Source organism: Arthroderma uncinatum, assembly GCF_011692745.1.
Source record: "Arthroderma uncinatum strain CBS 119779 chromosome Unknown scaffold4, whole genome shotgun sequence".
Lineage (NCBI taxonomy): Eukaryota > Fungi > Ascomycota > Eurotiomycetes > Onygenales > Arthrodermataceae > Arthroderma > Arthroderma uncinatum.
In genome coordinates, this window is record NW_022983866.1 from 3,182,779 (window position 1) to 3,201,844 (window position 19,066).

The 19,066-nt window shown below is 51.6% G+C and overlaps 8 protein-coding genes across 8 annotated transcripts; 4 read left to right on the plus strand and 4 right to left on the minus strand.

Annotated features, from left to right (window-relative positions):
- Window positions 1-143: 143 nt before the first annotated feature.
- GIQ15_06324 (Set1 complex component ash2) lies at window positions 144-1,747 on the minus strand (the record flags this gene model as incomplete). The annotated part of the gene is made up of 2 exons (XM_033553741.1): window positions 144-1,392; window positions 1,446-1,747. 2 exons carry the CDS (start codon window positions 1,745-1,747, stop codon window positions 144-146), a joined length of 1,551 nt encoding a protein of 516 aa, XP_033404885.1.
- A 345-nt stretch (window positions 1,748-2,092) lies between these two features.
- GIQ15_06325 (glutamyl-tRNA amidotransferase) lies at window positions 2,093-4,866 on the minus strand (the record flags this gene model as incomplete). The annotated part of the gene is made up of 6 exons (XM_033553742.1): window positions 2,093-2,949; window positions 3,002-3,177; window positions 3,230-3,349; window positions 3,407-3,602; window positions 4,189-4,750; window positions 4,822-4,866. 6 exons carry the CDS (start codon window positions 4,864-4,866, stop codon window positions 2,093-2,095), a joined length of 1,956 nt encoding a protein of 651 aa, XP_033404886.1.
- A 913-nt stretch (window positions 4,867-5,779) lies between these two features.
- On the plus strand, window positions 5,780-6,643 carry GIQ15_06326 (WD40 repeat protein; the record flags this gene model as incomplete). Its single annotated transcript, XM_033553743.1, has 1 exon — window positions 5,780-6,643. The coding sequence occupies one exon, from the start codon at window positions 5,780-5,782 to the stop codon at window positions 6,641-6,643; it is 864 nt and encodes a 287-aa protein (XP_033404887.1).
- Window positions 6,644-8,117: 1,474 nt separating this feature from the next.
- GIQ15_06327 (uncharacterized protein) lies at window positions 8,118-9,396 on the minus strand (the record flags this gene model as incomplete). Its single annotated transcript, XM_033553744.1, has 3 exons — window positions 8,118-8,496; window positions 8,550-9,101; window positions 9,155-9,396. 3 exons carry the CDS (start codon window positions 9,394-9,396, stop codon window positions 8,118-8,120), a joined length of 1,173 nt encoding a protein of 390 aa, XP_033404888.1.
- A 1,577-nt stretch (window positions 9,397-10,973) lies between these two features.
- GIQ15_06328 (ser/Thr protein phosphatase) lies at window positions 10,974-14,365 on the plus strand (the record flags this gene model as incomplete). Its single annotated transcript, XM_033553745.1, has 4 exons — window positions 10,974-11,137; window positions 11,203-12,242; window positions 12,424-12,613; window positions 12,694-14,365. 4 exons carry the CDS (start codon window positions 10,974-10,976, stop codon window positions 14,363-14,365), a joined length of 3,066 nt encoding a protein of 1,021 aa, XP_033404889.1.
- Window positions 14,366-14,694: 329 nt separating this feature from the next.
- GIQ15_06329 (pyruvate dehydrogenase E1 component subunit beta) lies at window positions 14,695-16,040 on the plus strand (the record flags this gene model as incomplete). The annotated part of the gene is made up of 4 exons (XM_033553746.1): window positions 14,695-14,945; window positions 15,035-15,158; window positions 15,227-15,513; window positions 15,569-16,040. The coding sequence occupies 4 exons, from the start codon at window positions 14,695-14,697 to the stop codon at window positions 16,038-16,040; spliced, it is 1,134 nt and encodes a 377-aa protein (XP_033404890.1).
- An 801-nt stretch (window positions 16,041-16,841) lies between these two features.
- GIQ15_06330 (arabinan endo-1,5-alpha-L-arabinosidase A) lies at window positions 16,842-17,965 on the plus strand (the record flags this gene model as incomplete). Its single annotated transcript, XM_033553747.1, has 2 exons — window positions 16,842-17,563; window positions 17,695-17,965. 2 exons carry the CDS (start codon window positions 16,842-16,844, stop codon window positions 17,963-17,965), a joined length of 993 nt encoding a protein of 330 aa, XP_033404891.1.
- A 154-nt stretch (window positions 17,966-18,119) lies between these two features.
- On the minus strand, window positions 18,120-18,901 carry GIQ15_06331 (C2H2 type zinc finger domain-containing protein; the record flags this gene model as incomplete). The annotated part of the gene is made up of 3 exons (XM_033553748.1): window positions 18,120-18,755; window positions 18,809-18,835; window positions 18,893-18,901. 3 exons carry the CDS (start codon window positions 18,899-18,901, stop codon window positions 18,120-18,122), a joined length of 672 nt encoding a protein of 223 aa, XP_033404892.1.
- Between the last annotated feature and the right edge of the window lie 165 nt (window positions 18,902-19,066).

Sequence of the window (19,066 nt, forward strand, 5' to 3'; positions counted from 1 at the left end):
TACGTTCCGTTTAGCGATTTTTGAAATAAAATATTCCACGTCATTCGCATAGAATTATACCAAGAATAAATCCTTTTTGAATACACTGTGCCGTTTTATTGGTAGGAAAAAAAAACATAGATATCATACACAAGAGCATAAACTCATTCTATCATCTGGCTCAATGCACTCGGTGTATCCGGTGCCCCATCCATAGACGTACTCATGGGAGCACTCGCGACACTTGCCTCCCGTAAATTCGAGGGAGCTGGCGTAGACGCATTCGTGCCGCTGGCTGCATGGATGGCGGGCACGTCTAACCGCCAGCCAGCGCAAAATGCATCCACCTCATCCACGATATCGGCGACTATATCCTCACAAATCTGGTCGTTAAACCTCTCGCCGAAAGGTTTCACGTTCGGAAACTCATCGACAGGCGGGCCGATGAACCAAGGAGCTTCGAATCGACAATCCACTGCTCCGCCATTATGGCAGCTAACCGTAGGATAGTAGCCGATCATGCCATCATCGGCGTTTTCGCGCTCACCTATACCTAGGTTATTGCTGGCCTGTGCAAACCGCGAAGCCGGTGGGAGGAAGGCATATAGATTTTCAAAGGGGGTGCCCATCTTGACTCCATTCTTAAAGATTACTATGCTGGATCCAGGTAACGTTCGAAGGGATGCATCTTCTGCATTTCCGGGAGAAGGAGGGCCATATGTAGGGGTCTCTTTGAGGTTAAAAGCGTAGTCGCGGAGGTGTTTAGAAGCAAAGACGTGGCTTTGCTGGTACATAAAGTCGGACTTCAAGTGAAAAGGGATACGGTCCCGAATAAAATTAACCGGTGCAGGTTGAGGTGCTGGATGGTCTACATCCATTTCATCACCTTCAGCCGGCGGGTCATAAGTCCCTTCGACGACCTTCTTGTGTAGTTCCAGTGGTGGGAGCGTAATCAACATGCCGATTACATCGCCTTCGCAGATAGACTCGTCCTTGGGGAAGAAATATTCGCATCGCATTCGATTCACAACCTCGCCATTGACGTCTCGAATACCGTAGCCATAACAGTCAACGCCAACATTGACATCAAGATCGGCCTCTCGGCGGGCAAACCCGAGTCGTATATTTCCTCGGGATGACGGTCCTGGCTGTGAGCCTCGAATAACCCCGCTCACTACCTTGGCTTCATAGTAGTACGTTCCTTCGCGGGCGCAAACATTGGTTCGGGCAGAGTGCCATGGGTCACTGGTGCTCACCCCACGGCCGTCTTCTGTGAAGGTGATCGAGGCTGGAGAATCCTCAAAGCTGAATCGTGAATAGTATGGAGGAACATCGGTTTGGCGGTATCTAATGTGTGGAAATCCTGGATCTTCAACTGCGTATGTATATCTGAATCCATTCCTATTGCTGACCCTACAACATAACTGTGTTAGCTAGATACTATTGAGGTAGGGTTAAACACGTACTTGTCGGCAATATCATAAAAGTTATACGACCGGCCGAGGACTTCAGAATGCTTTGTAGACGCCAGGTTCATCTGACGTGGCTTCGGGTGCAGCACATCGAATGGGCGAGGGTCGGCAACGGGTATGGGCATGAGCATTGGTAGTTCTAGTGATGGAATCGCGGAACTCGACGAAGAAATCGTCGTCTTTCTCTCGTACGCGCCATCGCCTGTATCCTGGCGTTTGGAATCATGTTTCTTTCTGTTATCTCGTTTCGTTCTCTTTGGCTTCTCTTTCGTCGTCTTCTCAGCGCCGGTCGTCATTTTGGAGAGCGAGGGTGTAGCTCAGGGTGCGACTCGGGGTTGGCTTGGGTAGAAGGAGACACTATCGTAAGGTGATAGCGCGACCAGCATTGTTCCGTCTATCCAGGCGCTAGAGTGTTGCCTGGCATGCGGGAGACATTGCTATAAAACGTTTATCCAAAGCGCAAACAGTTAAAGGTTGAAGCTTTGCAATTCGGAGCTTCAATATCAATTTATATCACGTGATCATATATGGCCGGGGTCAAGCTCGATTAAAGAGTCTACAATCGATAACTACTATACTATACAGTGTATAAATACATGACAGATGTCTTGGGCGTGTTAGAGACGGGTATAATGACAGGCTCATGCTTTGTCTATGCTCTCAAGCATCGCTCCCACGTTTAGAACCATGTCATCGTCTCCAAACTGGCCGATGATTTGCATTCCGGCGGAGCCAGGGAAGGATGCGCCGTCAGACTCTCGTCGCAGGAAGGAAACTGGAACACTCAATGCCGGGAGGCCCGCAAGACTCGAGGGAACAGTAAAAACATCATTGGTGTATGCTTCTGTTGGGGAGGCGTTTTCCAGTGCTTTTATCGTTGGTGGAGAAGAAGGGGTGGTAGGGCAGAGGAGAACGTCGACCTTTCCTTCGGTTTTGATATCCCCCGAGGCTGATCCAGTCTGTAGGAGGGGATTTCGAAGACCGAATACGGAATTAAAGTCTGACTGAACTTGTCTTCTAACCTTCTGGGCCTGGATGAAGTAGTTGTCAATTTTATCCGCACTAAGCGATAATGTTCCCAAAAGTATCCGACGCTTGACTTCAGCTCCGAATCCTTTTCCACGTGTGTTTGCATATAGGTAGTCACCGACGTTGTCTGCCGATTCGATGTCTCTGGTTCCATACCGGACGCCGTCGTACTTTGAAAGGTTTGACGATGCCTCTGCTGGGGCTGAAACGTAATATGCAGACAACGCTTGTTTAGTTGCTGGAAGGGAAACAGGATGGATACTATGGCCTTGTAACTGGAGATGCTGGAGTGTCCGCTGCCATGCAGATCGGATGTCCGCGCTCAATTCGTGAATGTTGTACTCCAAGGGGACTCCTATTCGTAATTGACGTTTGTTCCTTGACGCTTCTTTAACGGCGGTCATGATACGCGACCTAGTGTTCGGGAGTATACTAGTTGGGTCACGGCTGTCGTAACGATTTATCACATCTATCTCAGAGGTTAGCAATCAACAGGTTGCTACTTAATATGTGGAACTCACCAAAAACGCTACGAAGAGTAGCCGTGTCCCTTCCAAATATCCCAACAGTGTCTAGCGAATTTGCATACGCCACCACTCCCCATCTAGAAATCAACCCGTACGAGGGTTTAAATCCAAGAATACCCGTATATGCCGCCGGAAGACGCACGGAGCCACCAGTATCTGTACCTAGAGCCCTATCCTAAATTAGCAATGCACATCTGCATTAAGAGAGAGCTATAGACATACGCATGGCATTGGCTCGTAGCAACGGCAACTGCGCTTCCTCCCGAACTCCCACCAGCCGAATAGTCTTCTGTCGTGGCATTGTTCTTCACAGGACCAAAGTGGGAATGTATTGAATGGGATCTTTATGGACGTTAGTGCTTTGCGTCCCGATGAACCGGCTATATTGAAGAAGCCTACCCCATGCCAAACTCATCTAGATTTGTTTTCCCCGCCACAATGGCGCCTGCATTTTCCAACAATTCCACCACTGTAGCATTGAACGGGCTCGTGAAGTCTTGTAGGATCGCGGATCCGCAGGTCGTGGGCAGCTCGCGGGTACATATATTGTCTTTCACTCCGACGAGTTTACCGTCTAAAGGAGATATCGCATTACCTATAGTAGAATTGAAATAACGTCAGATAAATACGATTGAAAAAGAAGGTCCACTGGTATATATATACCTCTATCCCGTCGCTGGTCCGCGCCTTGGACTCGTTCTCTCCATGACGCAGAGCGCTCAAGTGGAGTGATAAAAGCATTCAAATTCGCATATGTCTTCTGATTAAGTAGACATTTCTCAGCTTCGCGCAGGAAGGACATTTATCCTCCTCCTCTTAAATACGTTATAAAATGGTTGATGATGATAAAAGTTGACGGCAGGGTTGAGCACATAGCTATGTCATCACGTGATATTTGTTCTCGTTGTAGGACGGAAGGACAGAGAGTAAAAGGGATAAATGTAGAAATCACCGTGTGCATAATCAAACTATAATATATAATCTCGAGTTAGATGAATGAAACTGATATCTAAAGCCGCTGTAAAGGAAATATCTCAGGAATGCCTTTCTCCAGCCCATGCATCCGATCGCCCAACTCCAAGCGTATAAATGATAAAACAATGCAAGGAGGAACGTAAATCCGTACAATCGTAACATTAAAACGGGGGCGAGCCATTACCCTCTCAACGCCCTCAGCCTACCGGCCAACCCGTCCTCAAAGTCTGCCTCCTTCTGCTTCCCGCTGCTCACAGCAGTAAGCTCTTCTCGCGGCGCCGCGTGCTCCTCCAGGCCCTGTCGCAAATCGACACCCGCACTGTCTGCCAGCCGTTCCATCAGGCGATCAACGTCTTCATCGCCCTCAGCCCCATACTCCTGCATCTGCACATCCTTAGACACCCCCTCAAGCGCAGACCCCGCAAGCTTAAAGTCCTCCGATCGAGAGACGAATTGGTTGGCAACGGCAAGAGTGCGTTCAAGGTTTATGCTTCTAGAGGCCGTGTCGAGTGCTTTGGATGCCTTCATAAGAGAGCGTGTGGAATCGCGTGTGCTTTTGGCGGCCGACAGATCACTGTATATGACATCTGCCTCCGCAGATTTAGAGAGGAGCGTGACGGAGCGACGTTTCTCCCGAATGGCAGAACTGGCATGGATGCGAGAGATCTGGAACTGGCCCTTCTTCATGGCTTTTGTAGCTTTGTCTTCCTGTGCGCGGGCGGAGGCTTCTGCCTTGGCTGCCTGTTTGCGCAGTTGGTTGCCGTTGACCTGGATATCGTTAGCCGTGGCCCAGGGGACGACTCTCCATGAGCTGATAAGAGAACTAGACCTGGACCTACCTTGACTTCGGCCATGGCCTCGAGTAGGGGGTCTCGCATGCCCATTTTTAGACTGTCCCTAGTTGTCTCTAGAACCTTGTAATCCGTCTAGAAATGTATAGGTGGTGAGTAAGGAATCGTGACCGTACGTATATAGCTTCACCACGGCAGAATCACAGGTAAAAGTGCAGGGTATCCTGGGTATTAGATGTCTATATCCGTGATTCTATCTTGCTCCCTTTCTGCTTCCGCCGTGAAGTCTCCCCGCCAGGCTTCAACTACGTAATCATCACATGACATAAAAAGTCATGTGATATTATTTCCCATCGGACCGAGGATCTTCCGTTATTCCGTAAATGGCACCTTGATCTCACTCTCGAAGATGCAGCCTGAATTACAGTGCATGAGAATACATATCTCTGCCTCATAAGAAGCCAATGTGAATCAGTTCAATCTTCCAGTTACGAGCTCAGGGGCATCTCCCTCTTACGGTTGATTCCCACTTCAAAACAAGAGCTCATAATCGAGCATCAATAAGGGTCAACATCCTCTCGTATTCATCGGGTCACCACCACGACGACAGCATGATATGCCTCTATATCAATAAGATGCTAGCCATTAGCTACATACTGTCAAGTATGTATTGGTCGCGGATCGTCGCTGACAAGGAGCCTTGCTTAAATATAGCAGCATTCCAAACGACCTTCTCGTGCTGCGGTGCTATGTATAGCATCACGGGCGGAGATACCCCACTTGAGCCCCATGGCCATTTCGTATTTGATATTGGAATATCGCATGTTGAGCCGCGTCAGGAGAGAAGAAGCTCCGAACACGATTATACCCAAGTCTATAAAGAGACGATGTCTGGCTTCTACGAGGTGCTATCAAGAATACACTCGTCTATCTATTGATTCATTCATTCATTCACCTGTTCACTTTATCAACCATTCAGTCAGCCGCTCCTTAACTTATAAACAGAATGAAATTCACCCTCTTCGCCGCAGCGTCCCTGCTGGCGACTGCTGCCGTAGCAGCCGGCGATGCCTGGGAAGCCCGCCATGGCCTCACTGCCTCCCGCTACCAGGAGACCTTCAACAACTTGACCGCCGCCGGTTACCGACTTGACTATGTCACCGGCTATGCAGACCTAAATGGCGAGGCACGATACAATGCCATCTTCGACAAACCTGCTTCTCCCAGTAAAGTCGCCTGGGTGGCCAACCACGGCGTCACTCGCGAGAAGTACTCCGCTGCCTTCAAGGATCTAAAGGATAAGGGATACCGTCCTCTCCATGTCCAGGGGTACAACGTCGGCAAAGATTCGACCTTGGGCAAGGATAGACGTTACGCCAGTATCTGGGAGAAGAACACCCCTGCAGTGGCCTGGGAGGAACGAACGGACGTGTCTGGCGAGAAGTTCACAGAGCTCTTCCACCAGCTGGTTGACAAGGGCTACCGTCTTAGAAGCATCAGCGGATATGCGATCGGTGCTGAACAGCGGTTCGCCGGTGTATTTGAGAAGACCGCTGGGCCTACGTGGAAGGCATATGCCGGTATGAGCAGCGATGGGTACCAGACCAGATTCAACGAGATGAAGAAGGATGGCCTCTACCCTGTGCAGATCAGCCCGTACACCGCTGGCGGGAAGGTCTGGTATGCCGGTATCTGGGAGAAGATTGACGACAAGGCAGCTAAACCTTATACGCGATACGGACTGACGGGATCAGAGTACCAGGCTGTGTTTGATGAGTGGAAGGGCAAGGGATACAAGCCGACTGTTGTTGCGGGATATATTGATGGCAAGACCGTGAAGTATGCTGCCATTTTCAATAAATATAAATAGATCACATAACCTGGCCCACAACATATTGTACATAATGTCTACACAATACATGTCTACTCAATGCATTTTGTGTACAGAGTAAATGGGCTTGTCACCAAATGTGATACAGATATAGTCTTGGATGCAATTTACATGAGGACATAATAGCCTAGTAGGGACTGCCTGGATTTTATTTTCCAAATGGAGAAATGACATCAAAGGACAACCAGCAGAACCAGGCAGAGAACATATACCATCCATAGCTAGCAGTTGATCTGATAAAAGCTACGGTCAGAGAAGGCATGTCGTCGTTTATGGATGATTCGATGATAGGCCGCTGGCTTTCTGATCTACCCATGGACGACCCGACTCGCAAGTCAACATCGAAACCCCAGATACGCCGTCTTATCCACCATGACAAGCCAGTTCGCTATCTACGGTGTCTCGGCGGAGGCACAGAAGGCGACGTCTATCTAGTCGAGATTTAAGGGCACGAATATGCTATTAAGGTGGTAAGTATCATATATCCCCATGGTTCAATCCATTTTTATTCATGGCTCTTGAAGTTCAAGCCATGGAGATTCGATGCCCCAAGGTCAATCAGTGTCCGCCTCAAGGAACGAGAAACCCTCGACCATGTTCCAGAAATACAGCGGAAAATGAAGGTTGCTCGTAAAGCACTTCTGTTCCCAGGCGATGCCCAGCCGAGAAACTATCGTGGCTCGTTCCTTGTTGACCTTGGGCGTGTCAAGACACATCCTTACCCGCGGGCTCTGTGGTCAAAGGAGAGGTATCAGAAGTACTTTAAGTGCTTTGATAAAGAGACTAGCGAATGGGTGGAGTGTGTGAGGGACGGTGAAGTCATTGACGGAGAGCAAAATGAATATCTTACAAAGTGCCTTATAAATAGCATTGCCTTGAGGGAAGAACGCGGAAGACACGCAGAGGCTGAAGATCTACGCAGCATGCTTAGAAGGGTACGTAGGTGTATTTCTTCTAGAATATCTCTGGATAGAAAAATGGCTAACTTTATAAAGGCACAAGAGCGCCTGGAGGAGAGACAGAGAGCCAGAGCGAGTGAGACGATGGAATCAGAATCGCAAAAGGTAGAAAACCAGTCCCACGATTAGCTTTCGATATAACAGTAGCTTATATAATGGTCAGAGGGAAACTGTTAAAGGAAACTGGGAGGTCTTGGAAGAGATGATGGTAGATGGATGTATTGAACTAATCCTAAATAACGACACACTAATACTCCATGCACCCCGAACGCCGCGACCGAGAAAGTGACCCCCGCTTCTTCCGTTGCTGTTGACTGACCCCGATGACCTTCCTCGGGCGGTCCCTCATGGACCTGCTGCTGCCACCGCTCTTCCCCCTTGCTGCCGTCTTCCCGGCCCGATCAATGGCAAAGATGATGGTAACCAACGATTCCCACCGTCGTCTCGACTCAGCGCTCGACTGACCTGACCGAGAAGATCCGAGCATAGTACCTTCACTCAGCGCCAGCTGCAATTCCCTGCTCGTCGCATCTCTCAAGGGACGCGCCAAAGCTGGGCTGCAAGCTAGAAGCCGGGAGAGGAGTCTGCTCCGGAAAACCGATCGAGTCGTCGAACTCGTTGTCGATGTGTTGTTGTTGTTGTTGGTGGTGGAGTTGTTGTTGTTCGTCGGGACCGAGATCAACCAGAGAATCAAAGGTAAAAGGGCCGAGATCTGAGCCGGGGAGAAGGTCAAGGGAGAGCCCGTCTTCAAGGAAAGAAAGATCAGGCTCGCTGGCTGAATCAGCGTCGAATAAGCGGCTGAGGTCAGCGTCTGATAGAGGGGGAGGGTGAACATGATCATGTTCATGAAGGAGAGGTAGGTCGAGGTTGAGGCTGACGTCGAAGTCATCCAGGCCGGGGCCTCCGATTGACACTGCAGGTCGCACAACACCGCTGCAGGATGTTGTGTCATATCGGAGGCGGAGGCGGAGGAGTGTTCGAAGCCAGTCGAGGGAAGGGCCAGGACAGAGGGTGAGAAGCTCTGGGCGTTGGCGGAGGTATTGATGGTGGAAGTTGGGGTGATGATGGCGGCGTTGGAGTGGTCTGAGGTGGTGAAGGGGATGCTATCCATCTTGTCGACCGATAGCAGGTCATTTTCCTGCTTGAACAGTACGGGAGCGAGGGTGGGCGATGTCGAGGCGGCGTTGACTGCACTACCTGAGGCAGAGTTGTTTGAAGGGCTTCCGGGTCTCGACTTGGACGTCTGTATCTCTGACGCGAGCTTCGCCACCTGCTGGTTGAGCCGGTTGTTCTCCTCTTCCATCTGTGAGAGACGGCGGAGGAGGAACTCGTTTTGCTGCTCGATCTTGAGCTTCTCGCCCTCGAGCTTCTCGATCTCCAGCCGCTTGCGCTCCCGGGAGATCTGGGCGGCCGCTCGGTTGCGCAGGACACGCTCTATCCGCCGCTGTTCCTTTTCGTCTTCCGTCTTTGCTCGTTTTCTGCATTTATTAGTAAACATCTTGAAAGTGTCGACATAAAAAGAGAAGCTCACCTGGGAGGGAGGTTGGTCTTTGGGGTAGGCAGCTCCTGGCCCCACGACTTGCGCTTCTTGACCGGCTTCTTCTCAGCGGGCTTGGGGCCGTCGACCTTGGCCATCTCGACGTCCGCGGCGACGTCCTCGAACTTGAGGGTGGTGTCTGCCGGCGATATGGTCAGGCGAGGGATCTCGGGAGCGGGTGAGGGTGACATCGAGTCCATGAAGGGCGACTCGACGGCGAACGCTGACTCTGCCATCTTATCTCTTATCGTCTATCTGTGTGTCTATCTGTATGTCGATGTGCAATGTGCAAGTGCAAGTGCAGTGGTGTCAGGGGACGAGCATGATGGATGCCTGCTCCGTGGCGGGAGGCGAAGAAGTTGAAGCCAGCCTGGTCTCTTCTCTCTCGTCTATCTTTGTCTCTGTCTCCAGATCAGGCCGGGACAGGGCGCTTTATAAGAGGCCACCGTGGCCAGAAAGGGGAAGAGCGTCACGTGTAGTGACTAAGCATGCTGACTCACACCTTCGCCACCCTACTGCCTTTTATGGTTAGTCTCAATGAGTCAGCCTGCACGTGCGTTTCACCTAGTGCCAAGGACCCGCTTAGTCACGTTACATCGGCCCCAGCTCGCACATACACATAACATAACATAACATATATAACATAACATATAACATATAACATATAACGGAGTACAGACAAAAGAAGGAACAAATAATAGGTGACACAGGAGAAGGGGATAGGAGAGGTAAGGAGACCAATAAGTGGGGAGCCCGCTTCTACACCGTCGCGGATCAGGGCGGGCACTCGCACAAGGGCTGCGGTGGATGGCCTGTCTTACTCTCTGTCTTGCTTACTGGCCACACCGAGTTACCCAGTTACGGAGCGGAGTAGCGAACTGCAACATTCGCAGATTACGCATGCGCAGCTGGATGGAGTCGGCGCGGATGGGCGGAGGAGGGAGAGCCACGAAGGTAGCCTCGCTTCTCGTAGTCTATACCGAGTATGGTTACGGAGTAGACTGATGCGAGAGATGTGAGATGCTTGCATGGCGGATCAGGGGCTGGTCCTTGGCCTGGGGTAGACCCCTGTGTGATTTCACTTTTTGGCCCGCCGTTTGCCTCTCCTTCTCCCTTCTTCTCCCTGTTTCTTCACCTTCTCGTTCCTGGATATCGGCGGGAGATGGTCGCTCCACCCCAACGCCGCCCTCCATCGCCACGCCGCCCGGTCTCGCCTCGTATAACAGTAATAGAGATTAGAGCGTAGAACCGGTAGAGTGCGTTGGACACCGAGTACTTGGTGGGTTGAACGCCGCAGGTACGGCGTAGCAGCTTGATATTCTGAGTGACACCGTATCTGAGACCGTCTTCTCGGAGACCATCACATTATCAGTCGTTGTCATAGTACTTGCTAAATGCATTATTAAGATACTATCTCATAGGTCAACCTAGATGGTATGGTTAGCTAGTGGTCAGAATGCTGCATGGTTGAACCTCTGTTGAAGATCTGGTACTTTGCCTGACCGTCCCTTGGAAACATACCAGTCCAACGCCCACAGGACACCTCGTCTCTTAACCCAGGAGTCATGCCAGAGTCAGCCAAAGCCATGTACAAAGTCGTGTATCGACTTTGGAGTGGTGATGTCGACTGACGTCCAGAGTCGTCGTTGTAGTGTAGAGCTGTGCCGAGGCCCACGACGTCATCCCGCCAGGACAAACACTTCGACTCTCATGTTTACGCATCAACTAACAAGCAAGCACAACCACTACTGCAATAGATAACGTGAAGCTCGACCTAGCCGACCATAGACTGACATTGGTCCAATTCTGCAGCATGGCGGCTCCGCGAGCTCCCAGCATCCTCGTACAGTGCTGTCGTCAGCCACGGCTCACACCCAGACTCTCCCTCGACAGACGGCGATACATCTCTGCATACGGATACACCCAGGCCAAAGCCCTCGTCTTTCCCAAATACGGAGAGCCCAAGGATGTCCTAAAGTAGCTATTCTCCGTTCTATTCAAGTGCTTCGACGAGTCTATGCTGATTCTCACCTTCTCTCTAGTCTACATGCACATTCAATCTCTCCTCCCAACGGCACCCAATGCACCCTCCGCCTACTCGCCGCCCCGCTCAATCCGGCGGACTTTAACCAGATCCAAGGCGTCTACCCGACAAAACCCACCTTTCTCACCACCTTAGGCACAATCGACCCTCATGCCGTCGCCGGAAATGAGGGAGCCTTCGAGGTCCTATCCACCGGTTCGGGCGTGAAATCTCTCCGCAAGGGCGACTGGGTCATCATGAAACATTCGGGAATGGGCACATGGAGGACCCATGCCCAGTTCGACGAGTCACAGCTGATAAAGGTCGAGGAACAGGACCGTGAAGGTCTAACGCCCATCCAGGCTGGTACCGTCAGCGTCAACCCCGTCACGGCCTACCGGATGATCAAAGATTTCTGCGAATGGGACTGGCTGCGTGGCGGCGAGGAATGGCTGATTCAGAACGGTGCGAACTCGGGCGTGGGTCGAGCCGCGATTCAGATTGCAAAACAGTGGAATATAAAGACCCTAAACGTCATCAGGGAGCGTGAGACGGCCGAGGAGACAGAGAAGTTGAAGAACGAGCTGCTCTCCCTTGGCGCCACGGCCGTTATCACCGAATCAGACCTCCTGTCGTCTGCTAAATTCAAAGATACCGTCCAGCAGCTGACGCGTGGAGGCAGGGAGCCCATCCGCCTGGCCCTCAATTGCGTTGGAGGGAAGAATGCGGCTGCACTTGCCAAGGTACTCGCTCCCAACTCCCGACACGTCACGTACGGTGCCATGGCGAAACAGCCAACCGCCCTACCTGCAGGGCTTATGATCTTTAACAATATTGCCTTCCACGGCTTCTGGGTGTCGAGGTGGAGTGATGATAACCCGGCGTTGAAGCAAGAGACTATTCGCGATATCTTCCGTTTAACCAGGGACGGCAGGTTTAAGGATATCCCTGTGCAGGAGGTGAAGTGGACGAGGGATACGCCCAAGGAAGAGCTCATCGACTGTGTGCAGGGTACGCTGGGAGGCTACAGGAGTGGAAAGGGGGTGTTTGTCTACAACGGTGAGTAGGATTTACACCTCTATCTCCTTTTTTATATACCAAAATGTACAATATAGCGCACTATATGTAGTAACAAAACTTCCCTACACGCATCAGATGACTAGACATCATCACGTGGCAGCCTGTGTATAAGCCGAAGTCGAGACGTCCAACGTAAACAAACATCAAATAAAGATACCAGCTTGTTTATCGAGAGTCCTCATGCTTGAAAACGTTGCGTTTGCCCTGCTTGGGCTGGCCGGGGTTGCGTTTGGTTCACAGCCTGAAGCTCCAGATCCCATTCCGGCGCCGTTGAGGGACTTGACATGGGGTCAGCTCAACTTCCTCCATACCACCGACGTCCACGGCTGGTATTCAGGCCATCTACAGGAGTGAGATAAAAACCCTTCCTGACCAGTCTCCGGTAAACCCCCCCCGTCTGAGTATCTGCTGAACAGGGGGCTTGGAACAGACCATCATACTCCGCTGATTGGGGCGATTATGTGTCGTTCGCGACGCGCATGCGGGAAAGGGCTGAAGCAGCCGGAACTGACCTCCTGGTAATTGATACTGGAGATAGAGTAGAAGGGAATGGGCTTTATGACAGCTCTGAACCAAAGGGAGCGTATTCTTCCAAGTTCCTGCAGAAGCAACATATAGACTTGCTCTGCACGGGGAACCATGAGCTCTACAAGAAGAACACTTCTGAGGCCGAGTTTCTTACCACTGTTCCCAACTTCAAGGGCAAATATCTTGCCTCAAACGTTGACATCACTGATCCGGACTCTGGTGATCTCGTCCCGCTTGCTCCGCGATTTAAAAAGTTTACTACCAAGGTACAAGGAATTCGAATCATGGCGTTTGGGTTCTTGTTTGATTTTACCGGCAATTACAACAACACCGTTGTAACGACTGTCGAGGAGACGATCAAGCAAGACTGGTTCCAAGAGGCGATCAGAGACAGAGAAGTTGACCTCTTCCTCGTTCTTGGCCATGTCCCGGCTAAGTCGAAGGAATATAATGCCATCTTCACATCGATCCGATCAGCACAATGGGACACGCCAATCCACTTCTTCGCTGGCCATTACCATATTCGCGACTACGTGAAATATGACGACAAAGCATACAGCCTCGCCAGTGGGCGGTTCATGGAAACTATTGGCTTCGCGTCTGTGAGCGGGTTGAACACGACCAAGAAGCAGACTGCCACACAAAGTTCACCTTCGTTCAGTCGCAGATACATCGACAGTAACCTATACTCATTCTACCACCATTCCGGCCTTGACGAGGCGACCTTCCACACGCCCAGGGGGAGAGAAGTTACTGAATCCATCCGCAAAGCCAGAAGTACCCTCAAGCTAGACCACATCTACGGTTGTGCTCCCAGGACGCTTTGGATGTCACGGTCCAAGTATCCGTCCGAGGACAATATTTTCACCTGGCTCGAGAAGGAGGCGTTACCTGACTCGCTCAGGTCCGGACTCCGCGAGAACACCACCGCCCTTGCCATCGTCAACACCGGCGGCATCCGCTTTGACATCTTCAAAGGCCCGTTCACTCAGGATAGCGCATACATCTTGTCTCCCTTTATAAACGAGTTTCGATATATGAAAGACGTGCCGTACGACAAGGCAGTTAAAGTATTACAGATCCTCAACAAGGCGCCTAGCATTTTAACACAGGCAGCAGGCACACCTATGGCCTCTTCGTTCCTTTGCCCGCCTGAACAACTATCTAGAGATGAGGATTTTGTTGTGGAGGAGGCTGAAACTGCGACTCTGCTGCCTGACGACGACCAGAGCCCACTCGGAGGAGGTGAAACGCCAGGACTGATACCTGGATATACCACCAAGGACGACGCCGGCACCGACGGCGATGACACGGTCCATGCACCCATCTCCTTCTACCGAATGCCGAACTGTATCATGTCGTCGATATCAGAGGGCGACTCTGCGACGCCGGCCGAGGTCGACCTGCTATACCTCGACTTCCTCGAGCCCTGGATGACCGTCGCGACCAAGATTGCGGGCATCGACTTCGACCCCAAGGAGGCAGAGGCGTTCATGCCGGGCGTGCAGATGAGGACCATGATCACGGAGTGGGCGACGCAGAACTGGAAGTGTCCCAGCCTTAGACATACCTAGATATTACCTATATTCTCTTCTCTCTTCCCCTTCTATATTCTCTCTACTTATATTCTCTTCTTCCTTTATACTGTAGTTGCCCTTGGATCTGTAGGTGTTGCTTAGTCATACCATTAGTCAGCTCAACAAAGCAGAGTTAGCGTCAAACGGTCAACAAAAAAGGCGGATGGGCTTCATCTCCAACTTCACATCTTGAACCGCCGGACGACCGACTCTCCTGCACCTCCGCGAGACCGCTGCCACCGTCAATTGCACTCTCCTGCCAGCAGAGACCACCCGGCACCCTCACGCCCTCCTCTCCTCCCCCGATTCACCGCACAGCCTTCGCAATGGCGGCTCCCAGAATACTACGGCCGGCCTCCCGACTGCTGGCCTCGCGCTTTGCCCCAGCAGCCCGCTACTCGGCCTTCCAGCCCGCAGTCTTCTCGCAGTCTGCTGTCCAGAGACGCACATATGCCAGCCCTAGCGGCGTGAAGGAGATGACCGTGCGAGATGCGCTCAATGAGGCGTTGGCGGAGGAGTTGGCCGGAAACGAGAAGGTCTTCGTCCTCGGAGAGGAGGTGGCACAATATAACGGAGCGTGAGTATCTCGACAGCTATCCGCTCCCAATTGGTCTCGGAGACCGTGTTCCTTGGGTCGAGTCCGCTAATCACAATGTCGTCCTCTAGCTACAAGGTGACCAAGGGCCTCCTCGACCGTTTCGGCGACCGTCGAGTTATCGATACTCCTATCACCGAGCAAGGTTTCTGCGGTCTCGCCGTGGGAGCTGCTTTGGCCGGTCTACACCCAGTGGTGCGTAGTAATTCCGTCTACCTATATTCTCGCGTCTCGTGCTAACCACTCCGCTACTCCCGGTACAGTGCGAGTTCATGACCTTCAACTTCGCCATGCAAGCCATCGACCAGATCGTCAACTCTGCCGCTAAGACCCACTACATGTCTGGTGGTATCCAGCCCTGCAACATCACATTCAGAGGACCCAACGGTTTCGCTGCTGGTGTTGCTGCCCAGCACTCCCAAGATTACTCCGCCTGGTACGGAAGCATACCTGGCTTGAAGGTTGCTACTCCATGGAGCGCCGAGGACGCCAAGGGTCTTTTGAAAGCTGCCATCCGTGACCCTAACCCGGTTGTCTTCCTCGAGAATGAGTAAGTTGGCCCATACTGGCAATCTGTCTTCCACTTGCTAATACATGACTACAAGGCTGCTGTACGGACAATCTTTCCCCATGAGCGAAGCTGCGCAGAAGGACGACTTCGTTATCCCACTTGGAAAGGCCAAGATTGAGCGCCCCGGAAAGGACCTCACCATCGTCACTCTCTCCCGATGCGTGGGCCTGTCCCTGCAGGCTGCCGCCCAGTTGAAGTCCAAGTACGGTGTTGAAGCTGAAGTCATCAACCTTCGATCCGTCAAGCCACTCGACGTCGAGGCCATCATCAAATCCGTCAAGAAGACCGGCCACTTGATGGCCGTTGAGTCCGGATTCCCCATGTTCGGTGTCTCGTCCGAGATCCTCGCCCTCGCCATGGAGTACGGCTTCGACTATCTCCACGCCCCTGCCATCCGTGTCACCGGTGCTGAGGTGCCAACCCCATACGCCGAGAAGCTGGAGATCATGAGTTTCCCACAGGAGGACACCATCCTGGCCCAGGCCACCAAGCTCCTTCGACTATAGACACCTATATTAAATCCGTCACCTATATTAAATCCGTCACCTGTCTATAACCCTCCCTTTTTTTCGTCTCCCGCTCCGTGCAGCGCTTGATCCAACTTGCACCCGCTCCTCCGCCTCACCTCGGTTTCCTCTTGCAGCTATTCTACCCAGATTTCTTCCTCCCATTGTCTTTTTATCCCTTTTTTTTACCTGCCTTTGTGTAATTTTACGCTACATGACGATATATAGCGCCCACACTTGTACTATTCGTGTTTCTCCTTTGTGTATGTGTGTGTTGGCGCCTTGTCTTTGGATCCGCTCGAGATAAACAAAAATACTACCTGCAGCTGCTTATCCTGACTGGTAGTTACTTCTCTCCACTTCATCGTACGCTATACTTCTAGCTCGTCCTTTTTTAATATTCTTGCCAGTTCCCCACAAAACTAAATATATAAGCACCCACCCGTCGATCTTAGTCTCCTCCTCTACCGATAATACCGAAATGTATCCCGTGCATTGATGCATCTTCTCATCATGCGGCAATTGGGCTGGGATCAGAACGGTGATCATGGGTACATAAATCGATAAACGGCTCAGATGATATTCGATCGGCGGGGTCTACTCGTGCGACTGAAAGTAAGGGACGCCCATTCTCGTGCGACGGGAAGATATACAGTTATGTATACAGTCGATATATAAAGTAGGGCACTGCTCTCTTTTAGCCGTGATGAGGTTTTATACTCCTAGGAATTGCTCTGCAGACACTAGGTTCATACAGCACAGCTTGTGGGAAGCCAAGGAACTCAATATATTGATACGAACATGGCCAAAATAGAGTGGCTTGTTCTGCTCCCTGTCCGGTCGTCTTCGTCGTCTTCGACATATCTTGCCCTGGTCCTCGCACTGTGGACGGCACTGCTTCATATCGTGTCCGCCGCTGCGATGCCTAACCTGTCGATGAAGATTCCCCGGGTCGGCAACCCAGTGATTGATGGCTGGTACGCTGACCCTGAAGCCCGCATCTTCGGCCACAAGTACTACATCTACCCCACGGTGTCCACGGTGTATGAGAACCAGACGTACTTCGAGGCGTTCTCATCGCCTGATTTGAAATCATGGACCAGCCTGGGGAAGGCCTTGGACTTCAAGGACGTTTCCTGGAGCACGAACAGGGCGGCATGGGCTCCATCTGTCGCCTTTAAAGATGGGTCGTATTACATGTATTTCTCTGCCGGAGATGGCGCGGGGCTTGGAGTTGCACGATCAAGCTCTCCGGAGGGCCCGTTTAAGGATGCACTGGGGAAGCCGTTGATATCGGAATCGTACTTTGGCGCGCAGCCTATTGATGCTGATATTTTCATTGACGATGATGGGAGGAACTACCTCTATTATGGCGGACATAGTCATGGCGTCGTTGTTGAGCTAAACGATGATATGATATCGTTAAAGGGGGAGGTCAAGGAGATCACGCCCAAGGAGTATGTCGAGGGACCATGGATGTTGAAACGCAAGGGGATATACTATTACATGTATAGTACTGGAGGGTAAGTACTTTCTCCTCCGCTGTCTGCTTGCGCACGCAAGTTCCTCCTCTGCTTGATATGGACGGCCAAAGGTTAACGATTCCTGCAACTATTCTCGACTGAAGATGGACCGATAATTCATATGGAGTAAGCTACGTCACGAGCAAGAGTCCTCTCGGCCCCTTTGACGGAGAGCCCGTCAAGATCCTGCAGGGTGACCTAGCCATTGGAACTGGTACCGGTCACAATAGCGTATTCTCAGTCAAAGATGACTACTATATCGTGTACCATCGACGATTCCCAAATGATAACGAGAGAGACCACCGGGTGACATGCATCGATAGGATGTACTTTAACGATGCCGGCGGAATCGAGCCGGTCAAGATAACGACGGAGGGCGTGGAGGCGCGAGTTCCATGGTGATGCTATACTTCGAACGAGTCGTCTGCGGGCCGTTTCCTTGTTCTTTTTTTCAAGTATACTAGAGCATCACTGGCAGGTATTGCGCCAATGTATCACCTGAGCTTCGAAGTATCCGTAATCACTAAAAAGTGAAGATGCGGCATTGCTATATAGCTCAGCTTGCAGGGACCTTTGCTCCAGCGCATTGAGGAAAGCAATCCGTTGGTCGTCGAGGATCGTAATAGCCACCGCCCGTTTCAAGATCATCGTTTCCATATTCTTCATCAGTGTCACTCTCTACCTCTTCATTCTCCCTTCGCTCTCCGTCCAAAGGAGCCTTGGATCCAACCCTAGGCAACGCACTCGCCTTCTCGTCCACCGCAGAGGCAGCACCCTTCCGGCCTTCATCCTCGTCCTCATCCTCATCTCCCAGAACATTCTTCTTCAACCTAGGCGCCGCTGTCGATGTAGCTGCATTCGCACCTCCTGCGCCACCTCCAGCAACCACGGAGAACGAGCTCTTGAATCCACCCTTCTTGAACCCACTGGCAGCACCACCACCGCCGCCGCTGCTACTTTTTCCAGCAGAGCCAACCACGATAAGGCCTGCTTCCTCGTTAGCCTTCCGCTCGGCCTTCCTTGCCTTCTCGGCCGCGTTGGGGTCGCGGGAGAGCTGCTTCAAGTCCCGTAGTCGTTTCTTGTGTTGGTGGTCGTAGGAGCCTATGTGCGCTTCATATTCTGGGTGCCGCGAGTAGGATTTGTTGCAGAGTGTACAGGTAAAGGAATTCAACGCTGATCGAGCGGACTCGGTCTATTCAAGTTAGCATGCTCTGTAAACACGTATACTGCGATGTTTGCATGCACCTTTGGAGCCGGGTTCGTGAAGCCACGCTACGGGTCAAAGTCAGCTTGGTCTTGTCTCTTTTTCCAAGGGCGTAGTTCACTTACTGGAGGCATGCTGGATCGAAGCTGGCTGGTCTCTACAGCCTATCAAACTGGTATACTCCGTATTATGTTGAGATCGTTTGGGTGAATTTCGAGATGGTTGAAGAAAGTGAGCTCTGGAGAAGTGGCCAATGAAAGAGGCCGCGTTAAATATTGCGCCAGCATCGAAACTTGGAA